General features: G+C 40.2%; 1 protein-coding gene across 1 annotated transcript in view; it reads right to left on the bottom strand.

Moving 5' to 3' along the window:
• Nucleotides 1-17,546, bottom strand: part of LOC132821074 (immunoglobulin superfamily member 3-like) — a 202,710-nt gene that overhangs the window by 44,866 nt on the left and 140,298 nt on the right. The window contains exon 6 of the mRNA XM_060833592.1: nt 14,682-15,083. Coding sequence (XP_060689575.1) covers nt 14,682-15,083 — 402 coding nt within the window. The remainder of the gene's footprint in view (nt 1-14,681; nt 15,084-17,546) is intronic.

Genomic DNA, 17,546 nt, shown 5'->3' with positions numbered 1-17,546 from the left:
TTACCCTGATGATGCCAATTCTTTACTCCGCTAGTTTCCTTGTGCCCTTTCTTTATGTGGATGGTTGATGACCTCCAATCGATAATAGAACATAGAACAGTACAGCACAGTACAGGCCCTTCGCCCCTCGATGTTGTGCCAGCCTTTTATCCTACTCTAAGATCAAACTAACCTAATGCCCTTTATTGTACTAATTTCCATGTGCTTATCCAAAACTTATTTAAATGTCCCTAATGTCTCTGACTCTATTGCCACTGCTGGCAGTGCATTCCATGCAACAACCACTCTGTGTAAAGAATCTACCTTTGACATCTCCCCTAAACCTTCCTCCAATCACCTTAAATTGTGCCCCCTCATGATAGTCATTTCCACCATGGAACAAAAATCTCTGGCTATGCACTCACAGTATCTTGTACATCTCTATCAAGTCACCTGTCACCCTTCTTCGCTGCAATGAGAAATACCCTAGCTCTCTCAACCTTTCTTCATAAGACATGCCCTCCAGTCCAGGCAGCATCCTGGTAAATCTCCCCTGCAGCTTCTCTAAAGCTTGCACATCTTTCCTATAATGAGGCAACTAGAACTGAAAACACAATTGCAAATGTGGTCTAACCATAGAGCTGCAGTACAACCTTGCGGCTCTTAAACTCAATCCCCTGACTAATGAAAGCCAACACACCATATGTTTGCTTAATAACCCTATCAACCTGGTTGGCAACTTTGAGGGAGTCAATGGACATGGACCCCAAGATCCTTCTGTTCCTCCACACTGCCAAGAATCCTGCCTTTAACCCTATATTCTGCATTCAAATTCAACCTTCCAAAGTGAATGGCTTCACACTTTTCCAGGTTGTACTCCATCTGCCACTTATTAGCTCAGTTCTGCATTCTGTCAATGTGTTGTTGCATCCTACAACAGCCCTACATCCTATCCACAACTCCACCAACCTTCATGTCATCAGCAAACTTACTAACCCACTCTTCCACTTTCTCATTCAAGTCATTTATAAAAATCACAAAGAGCAGGGATCTCAGAACCGATCCCTGCGGAACACCTGTGATCACCAAGCTGAATACTTTCCATCTACCATCTTCCCCCCCACTGTCTTCAATGGGCCAGCCAATTCTGTATCCAGACAATACAGGTTTCCTCTATCCCATGCCTCTTTACTTTCTGAATGAGCCTAACCTGGGGAACCTTATTAAATGTCCACCACATCCACTGCTCGACCTTCCTAAAAGAATTCAATAAGGTTTGTAAGGCATGATCTGCCCCTGCCACCTGATTAAATAGTGTATATTAAACTCGTAAGATGTTGAAGATGCTGCTCCTGCAACCTGAATTGCACCCAAATGGAAACAGGTTCATCACTACAAACACATTCATAACTACTGAGAATGCTATCCTCATCCTGTTCTGAGGCTGAGGATCTATGTGCTTTGACGAGCATCTCCTTTGTGAAATGAAAATGGTGATGAGGGCCCTGCCTCTGGAGTGTGTGGATATTGGACAGTTTCCCAACATTTCTCCAAACTGTGAAAATTAATTGCTGAGAGGATTTCATTATAATGGGAAATTCAACAATTTCTACATTAATACATTGTCTAAAACTAAACCACAATCCATTTCATTCTCGTTCACAATCGCAGAAGAATTAGTTGAGGTTCTTATTTTGAGGCCAAACCTTCTCTTCTCGGTCTGTTTGACCAAAGACCAGTAAACAATCTAAACTATCTTACACCAGACAGTTTACTTGCTGTGGCTTTTGCGAAATTTTAATACCATAAAATTGAAATTACTGACCAGTACAAATTGAAGATATTAATGTGTTGAAAAACAATACTTCATATTAATTTCACTTCACAGGCTAGAAGTTTTTAAAAATCATATATTCAGGTAGTCAGTGATGTGGGGCACATCGAGAGTAACACCATATGAGAAAATAAATATCTGGGAGAGAAATAAAATTAGACCATGAGTTTTTGAGTTGATGTTTGTCAATTGCATGAACTGCTTTGAACTTCAAGGAATCAAGGGCAGTCAAACAGGAAAATCAATAAGACAATTGGTGCTCCTCAATTTTTACACAGAAGTAATAAATCTGAATGTGGCATTCCAAGCAGCATTGAAATGAATTTATTCTTTTACCCTCATAACACTGTCTTTTCTAAAAAAAAAACGTCTTTTTGCTCAGGTCAGTACAAAAGGAATACATGATTAATCTGCCAGGATTTAAGCTGCAAAACTGATCTGTAATAAAATACCAGATATAGTAGCAATAATGTGTTTCTGATTTCCCAGTTGTGTCCTATTGAGGGTTCCTGCATGTCAATGCAGTAGTCTTTTAGGTCAGTTCAGGTATGCGCCTACTTATCCATCAATCTCTCTACCTTAGCAGACATTTAGTGTGTGATCATCTACAGAATTCCACTTTCTTATAGGTCTGTAGGTTATTACTTCTCAATCTCTTTTGTCTCATTGATTAAACTGTCATCTGACATTGACTTGTATACCTCAGAGCAAATGCAAACCCTTTCACTCATCCATTTGATATAAGCTCACTCACTGATGGTAGTGTAAAAATTTACCGTAGTACATGAAGGACCATCGGCATTTTGTTCATTTGTAAACAGATACAATTATTGGTTACATTGCTTGAATGGCACTCTCTCACATCAAATATAAGGCAAGTTTGCTCACTAAATTCTGGAAATCATAACAATTCACAGGAAATGGAAAGTTGCGGAAATTGAAGTCATAATAATCAAAAGCTGTAACTGGAAGTCCAACCAAAAATAAGCTAGATGACAATCTGAAAGGCTCAACTCTGCAGAATATTGAAACTAGAATGAAATCTGGACCCATGTAATTCTTGTCATTAAATGGAACTAGTAGAAAACCCACCCATAAGAAATCAAGTGCAGTCATCATTCATGAAGGGCCTGAATGAGTCCTACACCATCACCAAACTCACCCACTGGAGTGCATTAAGCTTTGTCCATAGGCTGCCAACTTTCTCAATTTGAAAATGTTCAGTGATTTGGCAAATGCAACATAGATGAAATGTAATGGGTATAAATGTGAGGTTGTCCATTTTTGTAGCAAAAGCAGGTAGGCATGTTATTATGAGTGGCGATAATTTGGGAAAGGGAAAGGTGACAAACCTGGATGTTCTTGTACACCAGTTGCTGAAAATAACCATGCAGGTGCAGCAGATGGTTAAGGCGGAAATTGGCACATTGGCCTTCATGTCGAGATGACTTGAAGCAGGGGTAGCTTCCTGCGATTGTTTGAGGCCTTGGTGAGACTATATCTGGTGTACTGTGCCCATTGTTATCTAAGGAAGGGTGCTTAAGCTATGAAGGAAATGCAATAAACTGACTGATGCATGAAGACAGACTTGGTTGGTTAGGTTTATATTCACTGGGGTTTAAAAGGGGCGATCTCATAGAAATTTATAAAATTCCAAGAAGCCTTGACTAAGGAGTCCATAACTAGAGATCACAGTTGAAGGAAATGTGATAGGCCATTTAGGACTAAGATGCGGAAAAATTTCTTCTTCCAAGGGGTTAGAGATTGTGAATTCTCTCCCACAGAAAGTGGTTGAGACCAATAAGTTGAATGTTTTCAAGAAGAAGTTGGATATAGCACTCAGGGCAAGGAGTACACAGAAAAAGCAGCAAGAGTGAAAAACTTCACAGAGGCTGGAATCCTGTCACTAAGTCACTATTTCTTCACATGTGCAAAGTCCTTGACACTGATCCAGTTCCCCCTGAACCAGCTCTCTGAGTGAACAGGATGTCCCACACTCCTGTTTATATCTATCAACCAGGGCCGCCTAATTGGACCAGATTAACAGCCCCAATCAGGGAACTCATAATCTATGAGGTCTGCTTGGCTGACCTCATTACAATCATGAGAGAACAGAGTACTGAGTTGGATGATGATCCATGATAACGTTGAATGGCAGAGCTGGCTCAAAGGGCTGAATGACCTACTTGTGCTCCTCTTTCCTATGTTTCTATGTAACATTGGATACCATGCTCTTTTGGTACCATGGCGAGGAAATCTGATCAGAGGGATTCAAACCAGGCAAGGTGTGAATTTATTTGGGACACAACAAATATGGTGAAGGACCACGAATGCTAAGAGATAGGTGGTAGTTTGCAAGGTGGTTGAGGCCATAGCCCTTTTAATTTAAGGAGATAGGTATTGATGGCAGAATTGAAGAATAGTGAGACTGTACTTGAACAATATTAGCTACTGAGAAGACCAGGAAGGGAAGTTTAATAATGCCAAAATACTGCAGATGCTGTAAATCTAAAGTAAAAACAGAAATTGCTAGGGAATCTCAGCAGTTTTGACAGAGAAACAGAGCTAATATTTTGAGTCATATTAGACTCAATGTTAACTCTGTTTCGCTATCCACAGGAAGTAAAGTTTAATGTGAGTAAGTTGTGGGAACAGCAAGTAGACCTTGTGGTCCAAGAAGCTTTGGAGAAAAGAAATGGGAGCACGACATGGAATTCAGGCCCTCAAACCTGCCTCACCTTTTGTCAAAATCCAAGGCTGATCTGCATTAGGCTTTAACTCCACTCTCATACCAGTTCAGCATAACTCTAAACTCCCTGACATTTCTAAAATCTATCTGCCCCCCTCATTAAATATGTTCAGTGATCTCTCTGCCACAATTCTTTGGGGTACAGAACTTCAAAGGTTCATGAGCCTCTAGGAGCAGAAATTCCTTTCCACGTCAGTTTTAAATGAGAGTCCTATTTTTCTTTATCTATGTCCTGATTCCCCAATAGTGGAACCATGCTCAGAACATCTACCCTGTCAACCACCTCAGAATCTTATATATTTCAACAAGGTCATCCCTCATTCTTCTAAATTCTAATACATAAAGACCTAACATGTTAAACCATTCTTCATAAATCAACCCCTTCGATCCAGGAGTCAGTCTTGTACATTTTTTTCAACTGCCTCCAATGTCAGAATCTCCTTTTTTAAATTTGGGGAGCAGGAATGTACACAATACTCCAGGTGCAGCCTCACAAACATTCTGTACAACTGTATTTAAACCTCAACACCCGTCATGAAGGTAGATAGAAAGTTAACTGGAAAGAGATGTGAGTTCAGGGGTAGGACAAAGTGGTTCCTTAGAGGAAGTTTGGTTGATTGGGCAAATGACAGGTGGGGAAATAACAGAGACAGCTGATTGGCTGGGCTCAAATTCAACAACAAAGAAGTCCAAGAGCTCCTTGCACTTGAGTCATTGAGTCATATGCAATTTCTATGTGCAAACTGGTTATTATTTATTAGGAATGTATACAAAAGAAAGCAGTTTTCCAAAATAAGTTTTAACTCTACTCATTGACACAGATGATTATTCAATAGAAGTGCAGAACAATGTACCATAATTTCCCTTTTGTGATGTTAAATTAATCTTTATATATAAAGAGATTGTAAAACTTGAAACAATATCTTGTGACTGTTTCCTGTTGTTTGACACCATTACTCTGACTGTGTTGATGTTTAGCTTAAGTGCCTTTCTGTAGAGTATTTAGGGATCAAAAATTAAAAATCAATAAACAGAGTAAATTGGAATCATGACTGAATTGTATTGTGAAGAACTTTCCCCAAGTGTGGGAGGAATGAAAGTATGTATTGTGTCCATTGTTCTAATCGATGCACCTGTGAAAAATGATATATGTTTAATAAGTGTCAAGTAATCTGATCTTGGGTAGAATGATGATCTGTGTGGAAATTGAAAATTTAATATTAATAGTTTATAAATAATTTGTACAACTATGAAAAAAATTAAATATTCAATTCTGATTCTATTTTAATTTAGAACAGAAAATGCAAGTAACTTTCTGCAAGCCAGGCTGTAGCTGTGGTGGGAGCAGACGGCACGGTGGCACAGTGGTTAGCACTGCTGCCTCACAGCGCCAGAGACCCGGGTTCAATTCCTGACTCAGGCGACTGACTGTGCACGTTCTCCCCGTGTCTGCGTGGGTTTCCTCTGGGTGCTCCGGTTTCCTCCCACAGTCCAAAGACGTGCGGGGTCAGGTGAATTGGCCATGCTAAATTGTCCGTAGAGTTAGGTAGGGGGTATGGGTGGGTTGTGCTTCGGTGGGTCGGTGTGGACTTGTTGGGCCGAAGGGCCTGTTTCCACACTGTAAGTAATCTAATCAGACGAGTTAATATTTCAGGGTGGGTTCCTTCATCAGAGCTACAAGGTATTACAGATGAACACTATTAGGAGCACTCTCATCTGAGTTAGGAAGATGTGGGTTCAAGTCTGTTCCAGAAAGTTACACGTTTTGTCTAGTTAATGCCCCAATGCAGTATGAGAGCGTTCTAAATGGTTAGAGATGCTGTCTTTTGGATGAGATAATAAAATAAGTCCTGTCTATCCTCTCAAGATGTTATGACAGCATCCGCAGAAGAACAGAAGACTTCTCCCAGTGCCCTGAGCAGTACTTATTCTTTGACCATAAATATATAAATAAAATACTGCAGATGTTGGAAACATGAAAGAAGAACAAAAAAATTCTTAAAGGATTCTGATGAAGGATCATAAACCTGAAAAATTAGTTCTCTTTCTCTCCACTGCCTGACCTGCCAGTTTTAGCACTCTTTGTTGCTTTTATCCCACAGGGGATTTGATTGTTATCATAGTTCTGCTTGAGAGAGGTAGTTTTATGCAAACTGGCTGCTGCATTTCTTGCGTGACAGCAGTGAAATGGATCAGAGTGAGGGAAAGAGAAACAAAATAAAGGAATGGCAAGACAACACAAGCAGGAAAAGAAACTGACCAGCCTGCAAAAAGTTGATATTAGAACTGTGGTGATAAAGTACGATTAAGAATTTTTAAAATGTGTATACAAAACATATAGAATGCCATCGTTAGATGATAGAAAAGTGTTGCTGAAACTCAAAGGAAGAATTTACAAGAATTTTATGAGACTTATTGCATAACATTGAAACTTGGGCAACAGCAAGACAAAAGGAAAAGCAACTAATAAAATTGGATGCGGAGATGGGTGTGTGGAGTAACAAGAAAGGGCAAAAATCAGGAATCAGTACATCAGGAGATCAGTGAAGATTGCAGGACCATCAAGTGGCTGGGAAGAGACTGAAGTGGTATAATGGTCTATTGCAGAGTGAGAGAGGAAATAAGTTGAGATAAATGATGGGGATGGATTGATGTGAAGAAAATTAGGATGCCCACAACTGGGTGGAAAGATGTGGTGGCAGCAGACTTGGACATAGTGTGATTGGAAGAGGAATGAGTGACTGACAGAAGGAGATGCAGGAGGTGATCAACTAGCATTGTGATAACCTATGTAAATTGTGAGAAGCAGGCAGGTGGCTAGCAGACCAGAATGGGGTTAGCCAGCTGGATAGGTAATCATAGAAAACAGGCTGCAGGGATCCAACAGCCTTGTCGAAGAAAAAGCAGGTAAGGTCCAAGGAGCAGTTTACACTTTTGCTACTTGAAATAAATATATGAAGTGGACAGTCCATCTATTAGAGTCCCGGCCACATCAGTAATCAAGCGCCTGAACTAATTCAACGTGCTTACTTTTCTAGTTTTAAATGCTTCTATTTTCACCAGCCTAATTTCCATCCCTTTAGCAGGTATTCACTGTACCTTGGGTTTGTCCCCTACTTTATTCTTGGTGCTCCACTTGAGCGACTCACCAGTCATTCCATTTCTTTTCCTGTGTCTGGGTGCTCACAGATTGTGTTCTTCCACCTTCTCTTTGATTTGTTCCTTGTGAGATGATCCTTCTCGAAGAATACTTTCAGTTCAGACAGCATGTGTTTCCTCTGCAGATGCTGCCTGACTTGCTGAAATTCTGGAGAACTGTATCTGTGACCATGCTACAGAGAGCAGTCAGAAGGTCACAAAGATCTAAGATCCTAAGTGAGCCTGGTCCAGCTGCATAAATTCAACTTGGATCTTTGGCATGCTCTTGGAAAAACTGTATTCATTACTTGTCCATAGGGAGCATCAGGCAAGCTTAACCTTTTGGGGTTAAGCAAACTGAGGTAGAACTAATGCAAATGGATTCTCCTGGTTAGTCCAAATGTTAGTACTGGGATTATGCTTAAGGCAGATTCTGATCCAGCACTGCCCCCTAAAAAGACATAAGGAAATCCTCAAAATCCAGATACTAAGGATTTCTAGTTCAATTTCTTCTCCTTTGCCATTCTAGGCAGAACAGAAAAAGGAAAATTTACTTTAATTTTTATCAAAGATGTAATTTCTTCTTGCAATTCAATGAGTAAAGAGAATGGCAGAAGAACAAATTGGCAATACGTTTGCATAGGCATCCTGGGACAAATGATCTTTTTCTGTCCTGAATGATTCTATGATTGTCATGTTTTGATCACAGAACCGTCACGCGTGTTATCAAGGAAGACTGAATGCATAGCAACAATATTCTACCAATCCAATGCTTGTAATGCCATGAAACAAAAAGAACATTTCAATCCTTGTGCGAATTAAAATGTGACAATTGCAGCATTACATCAGTGAGTATGCATTGGGAAAAGAAGAATGCAGTTTGAGTTCCTTCTCCTGATCATAATGCAACAATCCCAAAGGGAAAGTACACATAAGGTCTGCTCCCCATTTCAAACAGAGTCATGTTGAATCATAATGTTAAAACAGTTTATTGGCATTCACTGGAGAGATTTTGAGATGAATAATGGGACATTAGGAAAAAAACGAAGGCTTAACAGGCCCTATAGATTGTAATTCAGTAAGTCAGAGTCTTTAGAACTGGAGAAAACTAATTCACATTGGAGAGAGAATTTCTATATGTAACAATGTATTTAGGTTTCGATCTGACTTTCAGTAACAGTTTTACAAATGTTAACCTGACATCTGATTTTTTTAAAAAAACACATTAAGAGTTTTCAAAGTCACAGATTCCAAAAAGTCATGTTTTATTGGATTTGTGATGCTTAACTTACATTGTATTGTTTATTCCTCTCTTACCCTGTAAAGAAACTCATGAAAATTTAGATAATAGCTAAATGGACAAAAAGTTAAATGTTTTTCCCCCCATTTTAGAAAAACGTCCTGCTTTATACCAATATATAGTGAATTGGAATGGAGAGTGTTGAGGCAATGGTCACAATGGTGAGTGCCTATGTTGCAGTGGGATAGGTAAAGTAGAGGTGGCAGTGGAATAAATGGAAGGGCTGGGTTTAGACACTGATTGTGACGGGGGAGAGGGATGTTCTGTAGCAGTAGTCAGGCCAAGAAGTGCCAAGGTAGCATTCAGGTCGGAGGGTTGCGAGGGTCGAGGTAATGGTTGGATGAGAGGGTTGAGGTTGTGGTTGAGTTGTGAGAATAGTGGCAAATTGAGGTAGCATTTGGAATTGGGGTGAAGTTATCTGAGAGAAACCTGTGGTTTTGATATAGACCTGGGAGGGTCAGTCTTGCTCCTTCTGGGTTATCACTTTCTTTTCAGTAGCGCACATTTTGGTAGCAGCCTGAAATCAGCCCCTTTATGGATCTGTTCGTTAGGCCAGAAATAGGCCTAGCTTTCCTGAAACCACAGTTAGGCCAACACGTGGTATATTGATGGCACAAGTTAATTTGGTAATGGGATCATCAAATAGTTGTCATGCTCCTTATCTAACAGTGGTTTCTGGTGTGGGACTGAAAGCCCATAGCAACATGGTTGACACTGTACTTTCAGCTCAGAATGCATGTGATTGCCACAGATGGCTTGAGAAGATCCTACGGTATCTGAAATAGATGCAGTTTTGACAAATGGGTGGAGCCATACATTTCACTTAAGTTCTTTCTGTGATGTCTCTTATCCCTTTCTTTGTCACATTATTTTTGTCTTTGTCGCATTATTTTTGTTTTTGAGGAAAATGCCCTTAAATAAGAAATAAATCATATTTAGTGGTTAATAAACATATATTATGTTAAAGTTTAGAAGCAGGTTTCAGAATTCCTTATGAATGATTCATAATATTCAGGGTAAAAGTAAAAACTTCCATCCCAAGTGATTTTAGGGAATGGCTCAGAAAGAACTTTTATTGCTTCTAATGCACAGTAGCTCTAATTACTGCTGCACAAGAACAGTGAGAACATTAGTGGCTACTGGCTCCATTCAATCCTACTTGTAGGAAATGAGCTTTGATGCAAAGCTGACTCCAGGACCTCAAGGGACAGCTATGTTCAAGACTGAAGTTGATGATAGAGATGGGAGTGAAGGGAAAGAAAAAGATGATTACATAATGAAATGGAAGGGGGAGAGAGAGAGAGAGAGAGAGAGAGAAACAAATTAAAATTAATGTTTACGCTCTTTGGAGCTGCTAAAGAAGCTTCTCTTTTACAGTTGTGGAGGGAGGAAAGTTGGATGACACTTACTGATTAAATAAAACCACATCAAATGCAACAGTCTCAACAGTGAATTGAACTAATGCTCTGAAACAAACTGTGTCCCTGTATGGGAAAACAAATGTGGTACTTGCCAAATACTGAGCAGTCAACATAATGTCTTGCCTTTCAAGTAACTGAGCATGGATGGGGTTGGGGCGGGGTGGGTGGCAGGGGGAGGTGGCGAAAGAAGGGAAGGTGGCGGAAGAGAGAGTTTGTTGGTTTTTTTCTTAGGTCACTGAAATTTTTTTCAAAATATTCACAGCATCATTAGCTTTATAATTTTATATCAGCTCAGCTCCTGAAGTCGATAGGTTGAGTTGACATGATGGGGAGAGGGCAAAGGAGAGTGTGTGCAAGTTTAGCTTGGCATGCACAGGGACTATTACTAAGAGTCAGGGTAGTGGGTACAGGTTTGGGGCAGGCATGGAGAATAGGCAGAAGGGCATTGGGTGGCATGGAGTGTAATATACATTTCTTACATTACAACAATGGCTTCAATTCAAAGGTACACCACTGGCTGTAAAGCAGAAGGTGCGAAAGATGACATATAAATGCATGTTTATCCTTATAAATGGCCCTGGATTAGAGAGATCAAAATAAATTGAGTTCTTTTGCCCATTGCAGTTCAAACTATATTGGAAGAGCATGTGTTCATGTCTATGTTTGGCTAATTTGGAATCAATGTTGGAATCACACACAAGCTGCAGCACTTACTATTATTATGAAGTTGTAGGTGTGTACTGTACCTTTAAGAGAGAGTGAAAGCTGGCAAGGACTTAACAAGCACAGAGTGTGCTGAAAAGTTTAAAAATATAACATTTGGCTATGAAACAAATAGCTGAGCGGAGTTGCTATTTTACACAACAAATTCAAATTCAGTTTAAATTATCCTCCAAGATAAGAAAATCCAGTCGCATTTGAATTTTACTGTTTTGACGACATTAAACTATGAGATGATCCGATATTTTGGGGTATAAAAATCTGTCATTTTGAACAGGAAGTGTAGCCTAAAGACTGAAGAAACAACCCAGGAAAATCTACAGAGGAAGATACAGAGGAGAAGTGACATAGCTGGTTTTGAAATTTGATTTTTCTGTTAAATTAATCAGGCGGTTTTATTGGATCAGTATATGGTTAGAGTGGGAGGTAGATAGATCAGTCAGACAAAAGAGGCTTACAGTGTAAATTGTTGTTTTTAATATTCTCTTTTTCTTGGAGTTAAATAATAAATTGTTAAATTTTTCTTTAAATGGTGGGATTTGGTAATTCTTTGTTACTCATACTTTTACAGATTATGAGGCGAGGTGAGCTTTTCAGTGTGTCTGATTTAAATTAGCAGAAGGGTTTACCCCGTGTCATAACACTATCAAGATTCACAAATGCCTAGTGATCTCCCTGGACAAGATACCAAAGGGCAATCCAACCCCTGCAAAGCTACTTCAGTAACCAATTAATGCCTTTCAGAGAGAAGAGGGGATGAATTTGGCAAAAGGAAAAGGATGTATTGTTATTTTTTAATTAAAATGTTTAATATTGCCAAACACAATACATAAGAACACAAAAAGATTAGAACAGGAATAGACTGTATGATCCATCAAGTCTGTTTCAACATGAAATACCATCATGACTATCCTTGGGATTCAATTCCATTCTCTCTTCATATTCCTTGATTCTCTGAGACCATAAGATCTAGAAGCAGAAATAGGCCATTCAGCCCATTGAGTCTATTCCACTATTTGATGAGCTCACAGCTAATTTTCACTCTAAGTTATGCAGTCTCTGCATGACATAGAATATAGAATACAAGAATGCTGCAGTGCAGAAACAGGTCCTTCAGCTCACCCTGTCTGTGCTGACCATGATACCATTACAAACTAAACTGCCTGAAAATGGTCCATCTCCTTCTATTACCTACCTGTTCATGTACCTGTCTAAATGCCTCTTAACTTTTGCTATCATATCTGCTTCAACTACTTCCACTGGCAATGCAGTCTGAACAACCTCTCTGTCTAGAAACATCTTTCTTTGTACATCTCCTTTTAGCTTGTTCCCTCTCATCTTAAACCTACGCCCCCTAGTATTTGACATTTCCACCATGGGGAAAAGTGCTCCAACTATTCACCCTATCCATGCCTCTCATAATTTTATATATTTCTATCAGATCACCCCTCAGCCTCCGAAGCTCTAGCGAAAACAATCCAAGTTTGTTCAACCTCTCCTTTTCTTTAATATACTCCAATCCAGGCAGCATTTTGGTAAACCTCTTTTGCACCCGCTCCAAAGCCTCAACATCCTTCCTATTGTGTGGGGACCAGAACTGCACACAATACTCCAAATGTGACCTAAATAAAGTCTCACACATGACTTGCCAATTTCTTTACTCATTGCCTCGACCGATGAAGCAAGCATGCCATATACCTTCTTTTTTATCTTATCCACTTGTGCTGTCACCTTCAGGACTCCAGAGGTCCATACAAAACAAAATTGTAGGAACACTAATCATAGTTGATTTCATTATCATCAATTCCACTTTCTTATCATTTTTTCCCCATAATCTTTGAGCCTCTTATTGTTCAAGAATGAGTTTATCACAATCTTGAATATACCTAATGACTCAGTCCCAACAGCCCTCTGGATAAGAAATTCCACAAATTCACTGTACTTAGAATAGAAATTACTCCTTATCTATGTGTTAAATGGGTGATGTCTCACTCTGAGATTATGCCCTTTCTTCGTAGACTCTCCCACACATGGAAACACACACTCCGCATCTACCCTTTACAATTGCCATATGCTTTAATAAAGTCACCTTTCATTCTTCTAAACTCTAATATGTACAGACGACTTAATCTCTTCTCATAAGAAAATCTGGTTAGGCCCCATTTGGAGTACTGTGTCCAGTTTTGGTCCCCACACCTCAGGAAGGACATACTGGCACTGGAAAGTGTCCAGCGGAGATTCACACGGATGATCCCTGGAATGGCTGGTCCAACATATGAGGAATGGCTGAGGATCCTGGGACTGTATTCATTGGAGTTTAGAAGATTAAGGGGAGACTTAATAGAGACGTACGAGATAATACATGGCTTGGAAAGGGTGGACGCTAGGAAATTGTTTCTGTTAGGCGAGGAGACTAGGACCCGTGGACACAGCCTTAGAATTAGAGGGGGTCAATTCAGAACAGAAATGCGGAGACATTTCTTCAGCCAGAGAGTGGTGGGCCTGTGGAATTCTTTGCCGCAGAGTGTAGTGGAGGCCGGGATGCTAAATGTCTTCAAGGCAGAGATTGATAGATTCTTGATGTCACAAGGAATTAAGGGCTACGGGGAGAACACTGGTAAGTGGAGTTGAAATGCCCATCAGCCATGATTGAATGGCGGAGTGGACTCGATGGGCCGAATGGCCTTACTTACATTCCTATGTCTTATGGTCTTATCTCTCCGTACCCAGGATCAACTGAGTGAACCTTCTCTGAAATGCCTCCAATACCAGTATACATATCCTTAGGTAAAGGGATTAAAACCATTTACAGTATTCTAGTATGGTCTAATTAATGCTATGTTTAGTTTCAGTAAGATAACAATATGGTTATACATCATTCCCTTTTAAATAAAGGCTGACAGAGCATTTGCCTTCCATTTGCAGACTCTTTGTTTTCCATGCCACTTGCCCTCCCATCTACGTTTTTGTCACCTGTGCACCCTGTCTGGAAGAAAGAACTCTTACTTATAACCCTTCACATGAAGAAATTTCTCCAAAGTCCTTTGTGATTAAGTCCTTATCCAGAGACCGTGTCCCCATGGTCTATATTTTCCAGCCAAAAGAAACTATCTTTCAGTGTCCACTTATCAAGCTCCTTCATAATCTTGGAAGTTTGGTGAAATCACTTTAGTAATCATGTGTGTGAAAAAGAGCAAATTCAAACAATTGAATTTCTTAAAAGTAAGCAGATACGGCATCATGTTTCTTAGTCATCCCAGAGAGAATAGTTCCTCAAAATTTAAGAAAAAGTATTTGCTTTCCTATTAGCTAACTAAATATAATTGTAAACAAAGTGTGTTGTAGTTTATTATTCTGACATTAAACAAATTACTTAGGAACTTGAGTAGTTGTTCCAAACCAAAGAGTTAAAAACTGAGAGATTGAAAGGCGAGACTACAGGTAGACAGACATATTGATGTATTGAACAAAGACAAATAAGCGGCTGTTTGGGCTGACAACTTTATTTACTAGTATTGAGTGAGAGAGCATTGTACTTACCAGGGGGTTTAACCTTGACCTCCAGAATATTGGAAGATTTGCTGATTTTCCTCACCCATTGGTCCATCTGGTTTTGATGCCACAGTTCAGCAATGCACTGGTATTTCCCAGCCTCTAAGTCACTGGCTTTATTGACCACCAGACGGATAGTGTTGGACACTGCCTTTGTTATCATTACTTTATTTGTAAAATTTGTCGCCTTCTCCCCCCATGAAATGGATGTGTCATGGGCAAATGTGATAATGTCATAGCTGTTGCTTGATCCAGCAGGCTGGAATTTCCACGTGACAGAAACTGAGACTCGAGAAGGATAGGTTGGTCTGATGAAGCACTGAAGCTGAAATGTGTTATCATAAATCACTGATGGTGTTCGTGTTATTGCTGTAACACTGAAACCTGTTTCTGTGGAGTAATCAAACAAAAAAAAAGTATTACAACCAACTTCCAAACATTTCATGTGATAGAAAGGTATTTTCCCTTTCCACTTTCATGGGGTATCAGTCACAGAGATATACTGTGCAGAAACAGACCCTTTGGTCCAAAATGTGCATGTTGACCAGATATCCCAAATGGGTCTAGTCCCATTTGTCAGCATTTGGTCCATACCCCTCAAAAACCTTCCTACTCATATACCCATCCAAATGCCTTCTAAATGTTGCAATTGGAACAGCCAATTCAGCCTCTCCTTACAGCTCAAACCCTCCAACCGTGGCACATCCTTGTAAATTCTTTCTGAGACCTTTCCATTTTCTTAATATCTTTCCTATAGCTGGGAGACCAAAATTGAATGCAATATTCCAGAAGTGGCCTATCCAGAACTGTTGTACAGTTGCAACATGCCCTTCCAACTCCTGTGCTCAATACACTGACCAATAAACGCAAGCAAGCCAAACACGTTTGTCACCACCTGTTTACTTGCAAACCCCACTTTCAATTATGAACCTGCTCTCCAAGGTCTCTTTGTTCAGCAACACTCCCCAGGACCATATCATTAAGTGTATAAGTCCTGACCTGATTTGCCTTTCCAAAATGCAGCACCTCACATTTATCTAAATTAAACTTCATCTGACAGTCCTTGGCCCCTTTGCCAAGGTCACTTATATACTGAGGTAACCTTCTTGGTTCTCCACTACACCATCAATTTTGGTTTTATCTGCAAACTTACTATCCATTCCTCCTATATTCACACCCCTAAAGCAATGGACCCAGCATCGATCCTTACGACACACCATTGGTCACAGACCTCCAGTCCTAAGAGCAATCTTCCAGACCACCCCCTGTTCTCCTACCGTCACGCCAATTTTGTATCCAAATGGCTAGTTCTCCCTGTATTCCATATGATCTAATCTTGCTAACTAATCTCCACAGTATTTATACAGCCAGTGACTATTGTGGATTGAATCTTACTATTTTGGCTCTGTGCAAAAAGCACTGAGTTTTTTTTGAAGGAGTCACACATGAGGCCTAGTGAAATTTCTCATCATATCTTACCAAACTCTCTCATGTCTAATTCTATCCCCATCTTAATATGTATAATTCCCAGAACAATCAACACTCGCCAGATAGCCCTTGAAAGACCAACATCCTTAGCACTAACGCCATCTTCAAAAGACCACCGTGTGCCTGAGCTAGCATTGACACTCCCTCAAGGCAATGAAATGGCACAGCAGCCACAATATCATGCTGCTTTTGACACATAGCTGGCATGGCTGAGATTTCCTCACAGGCATAACCCCATTATCTGACTCTCGTCACTGTTTATCCACCAGGTCACACACTTTATCCATCTGATTTCTCTAAGACAGTGCTATCTTGTCCCTCATGCCCACTATCTACATTTTATCAATGTCCAGCATTGGACTTCAAATATAGACAAGCAAATTGGGAATTCCAAACATAAGGTTGATTAACAACCAGCAAAAGTGAACACAAACAAAACCAGGAGAGACTGCAGTTTGCCTCAACATTGCCAAACAAACGCTGACATTATGACCAATGACTATTTCACACTCCGTGTTTATCTGCTACACCCAGCTAAGGCAGTGCCATGCAGAAGGATAGCTTCCTACAGATCAATGTTCTCACCCTGCTCCTTGTGAGACTGTTCTATTTGCCCAGCTCATCAGCACACATCACAGCTTCATCATCTTCATCAATGTGCAGAGCATAGCAAGCAAGGATGGTGTGTCACCTCTGTCTGGACTATAATGGAGGGCTCCCCCATACTTGTTCAAGCAATGAAGGTCTATCATCTCCTCCATCATGACCCTGCTTACAGCATATACAGCCATGAAAGTTATCACTGAATTTGGTACAGTCCTTCGTAATACTTACACAATATATGATGCAGTGATGTCCCCTTCATCCCACAGCACCCTTCGAAGTTTCACAAGTGATAGGATGCTTTGCCCAGCATTGTTCTCCTTTTACATCATTGCCACTAACTTCTGCATCACTGGGATGGCAACAATCACTATGCAAGCAACAATGGCATAATGTAATCTGCCTCTGACCAGCATTTGATATATAAGCATACTTACTCTGCATGCATTGCAAATGATTGAAGAAATGATTGCAAATGAAATGTAGCAGGAATTTGCAAATGCATGTTTCATGATTTTGCCCCTTCGATGTCCTGGCTCAACAACTGTGAAACCCATGTTTTGCCATTAAATGACACTGGCTTTGCCACCCTCAGCATTGTCCTTGCAGTTAGTATCAGAAGAACAGCAACTAACGGCAGGGAACACAACTTGCAGTGGACATTGTCAGCACCAGGATCCGTCCAGTTGCCAGTTAACTCCCCGGATCCTCAGCTTCACCTAGTTTCTCACTCTGCTCCATGAGGGCTACATGTGGCTGATG

The sequence above is a fragment of the Hemiscyllium ocellatum genome, chromosome 12 (genome assembly GCF_020745735.1).
Source record: "Hemiscyllium ocellatum isolate sHemOce1 chromosome 12, sHemOce1.pat.X.cur, whole genome shotgun sequence".
In the NCBI taxonomy this organism is placed as follows: Eukaryota; Metazoa; Chordata; class Chondrichthyes; order Orectolobiformes; family Hemiscylliidae; genus Hemiscyllium; species Hemiscyllium ocellatum.
Note: the sequence above shows the minus strand (reverse complement) of the source record. Positions and strands in the feature narration are given on the sequence as shown.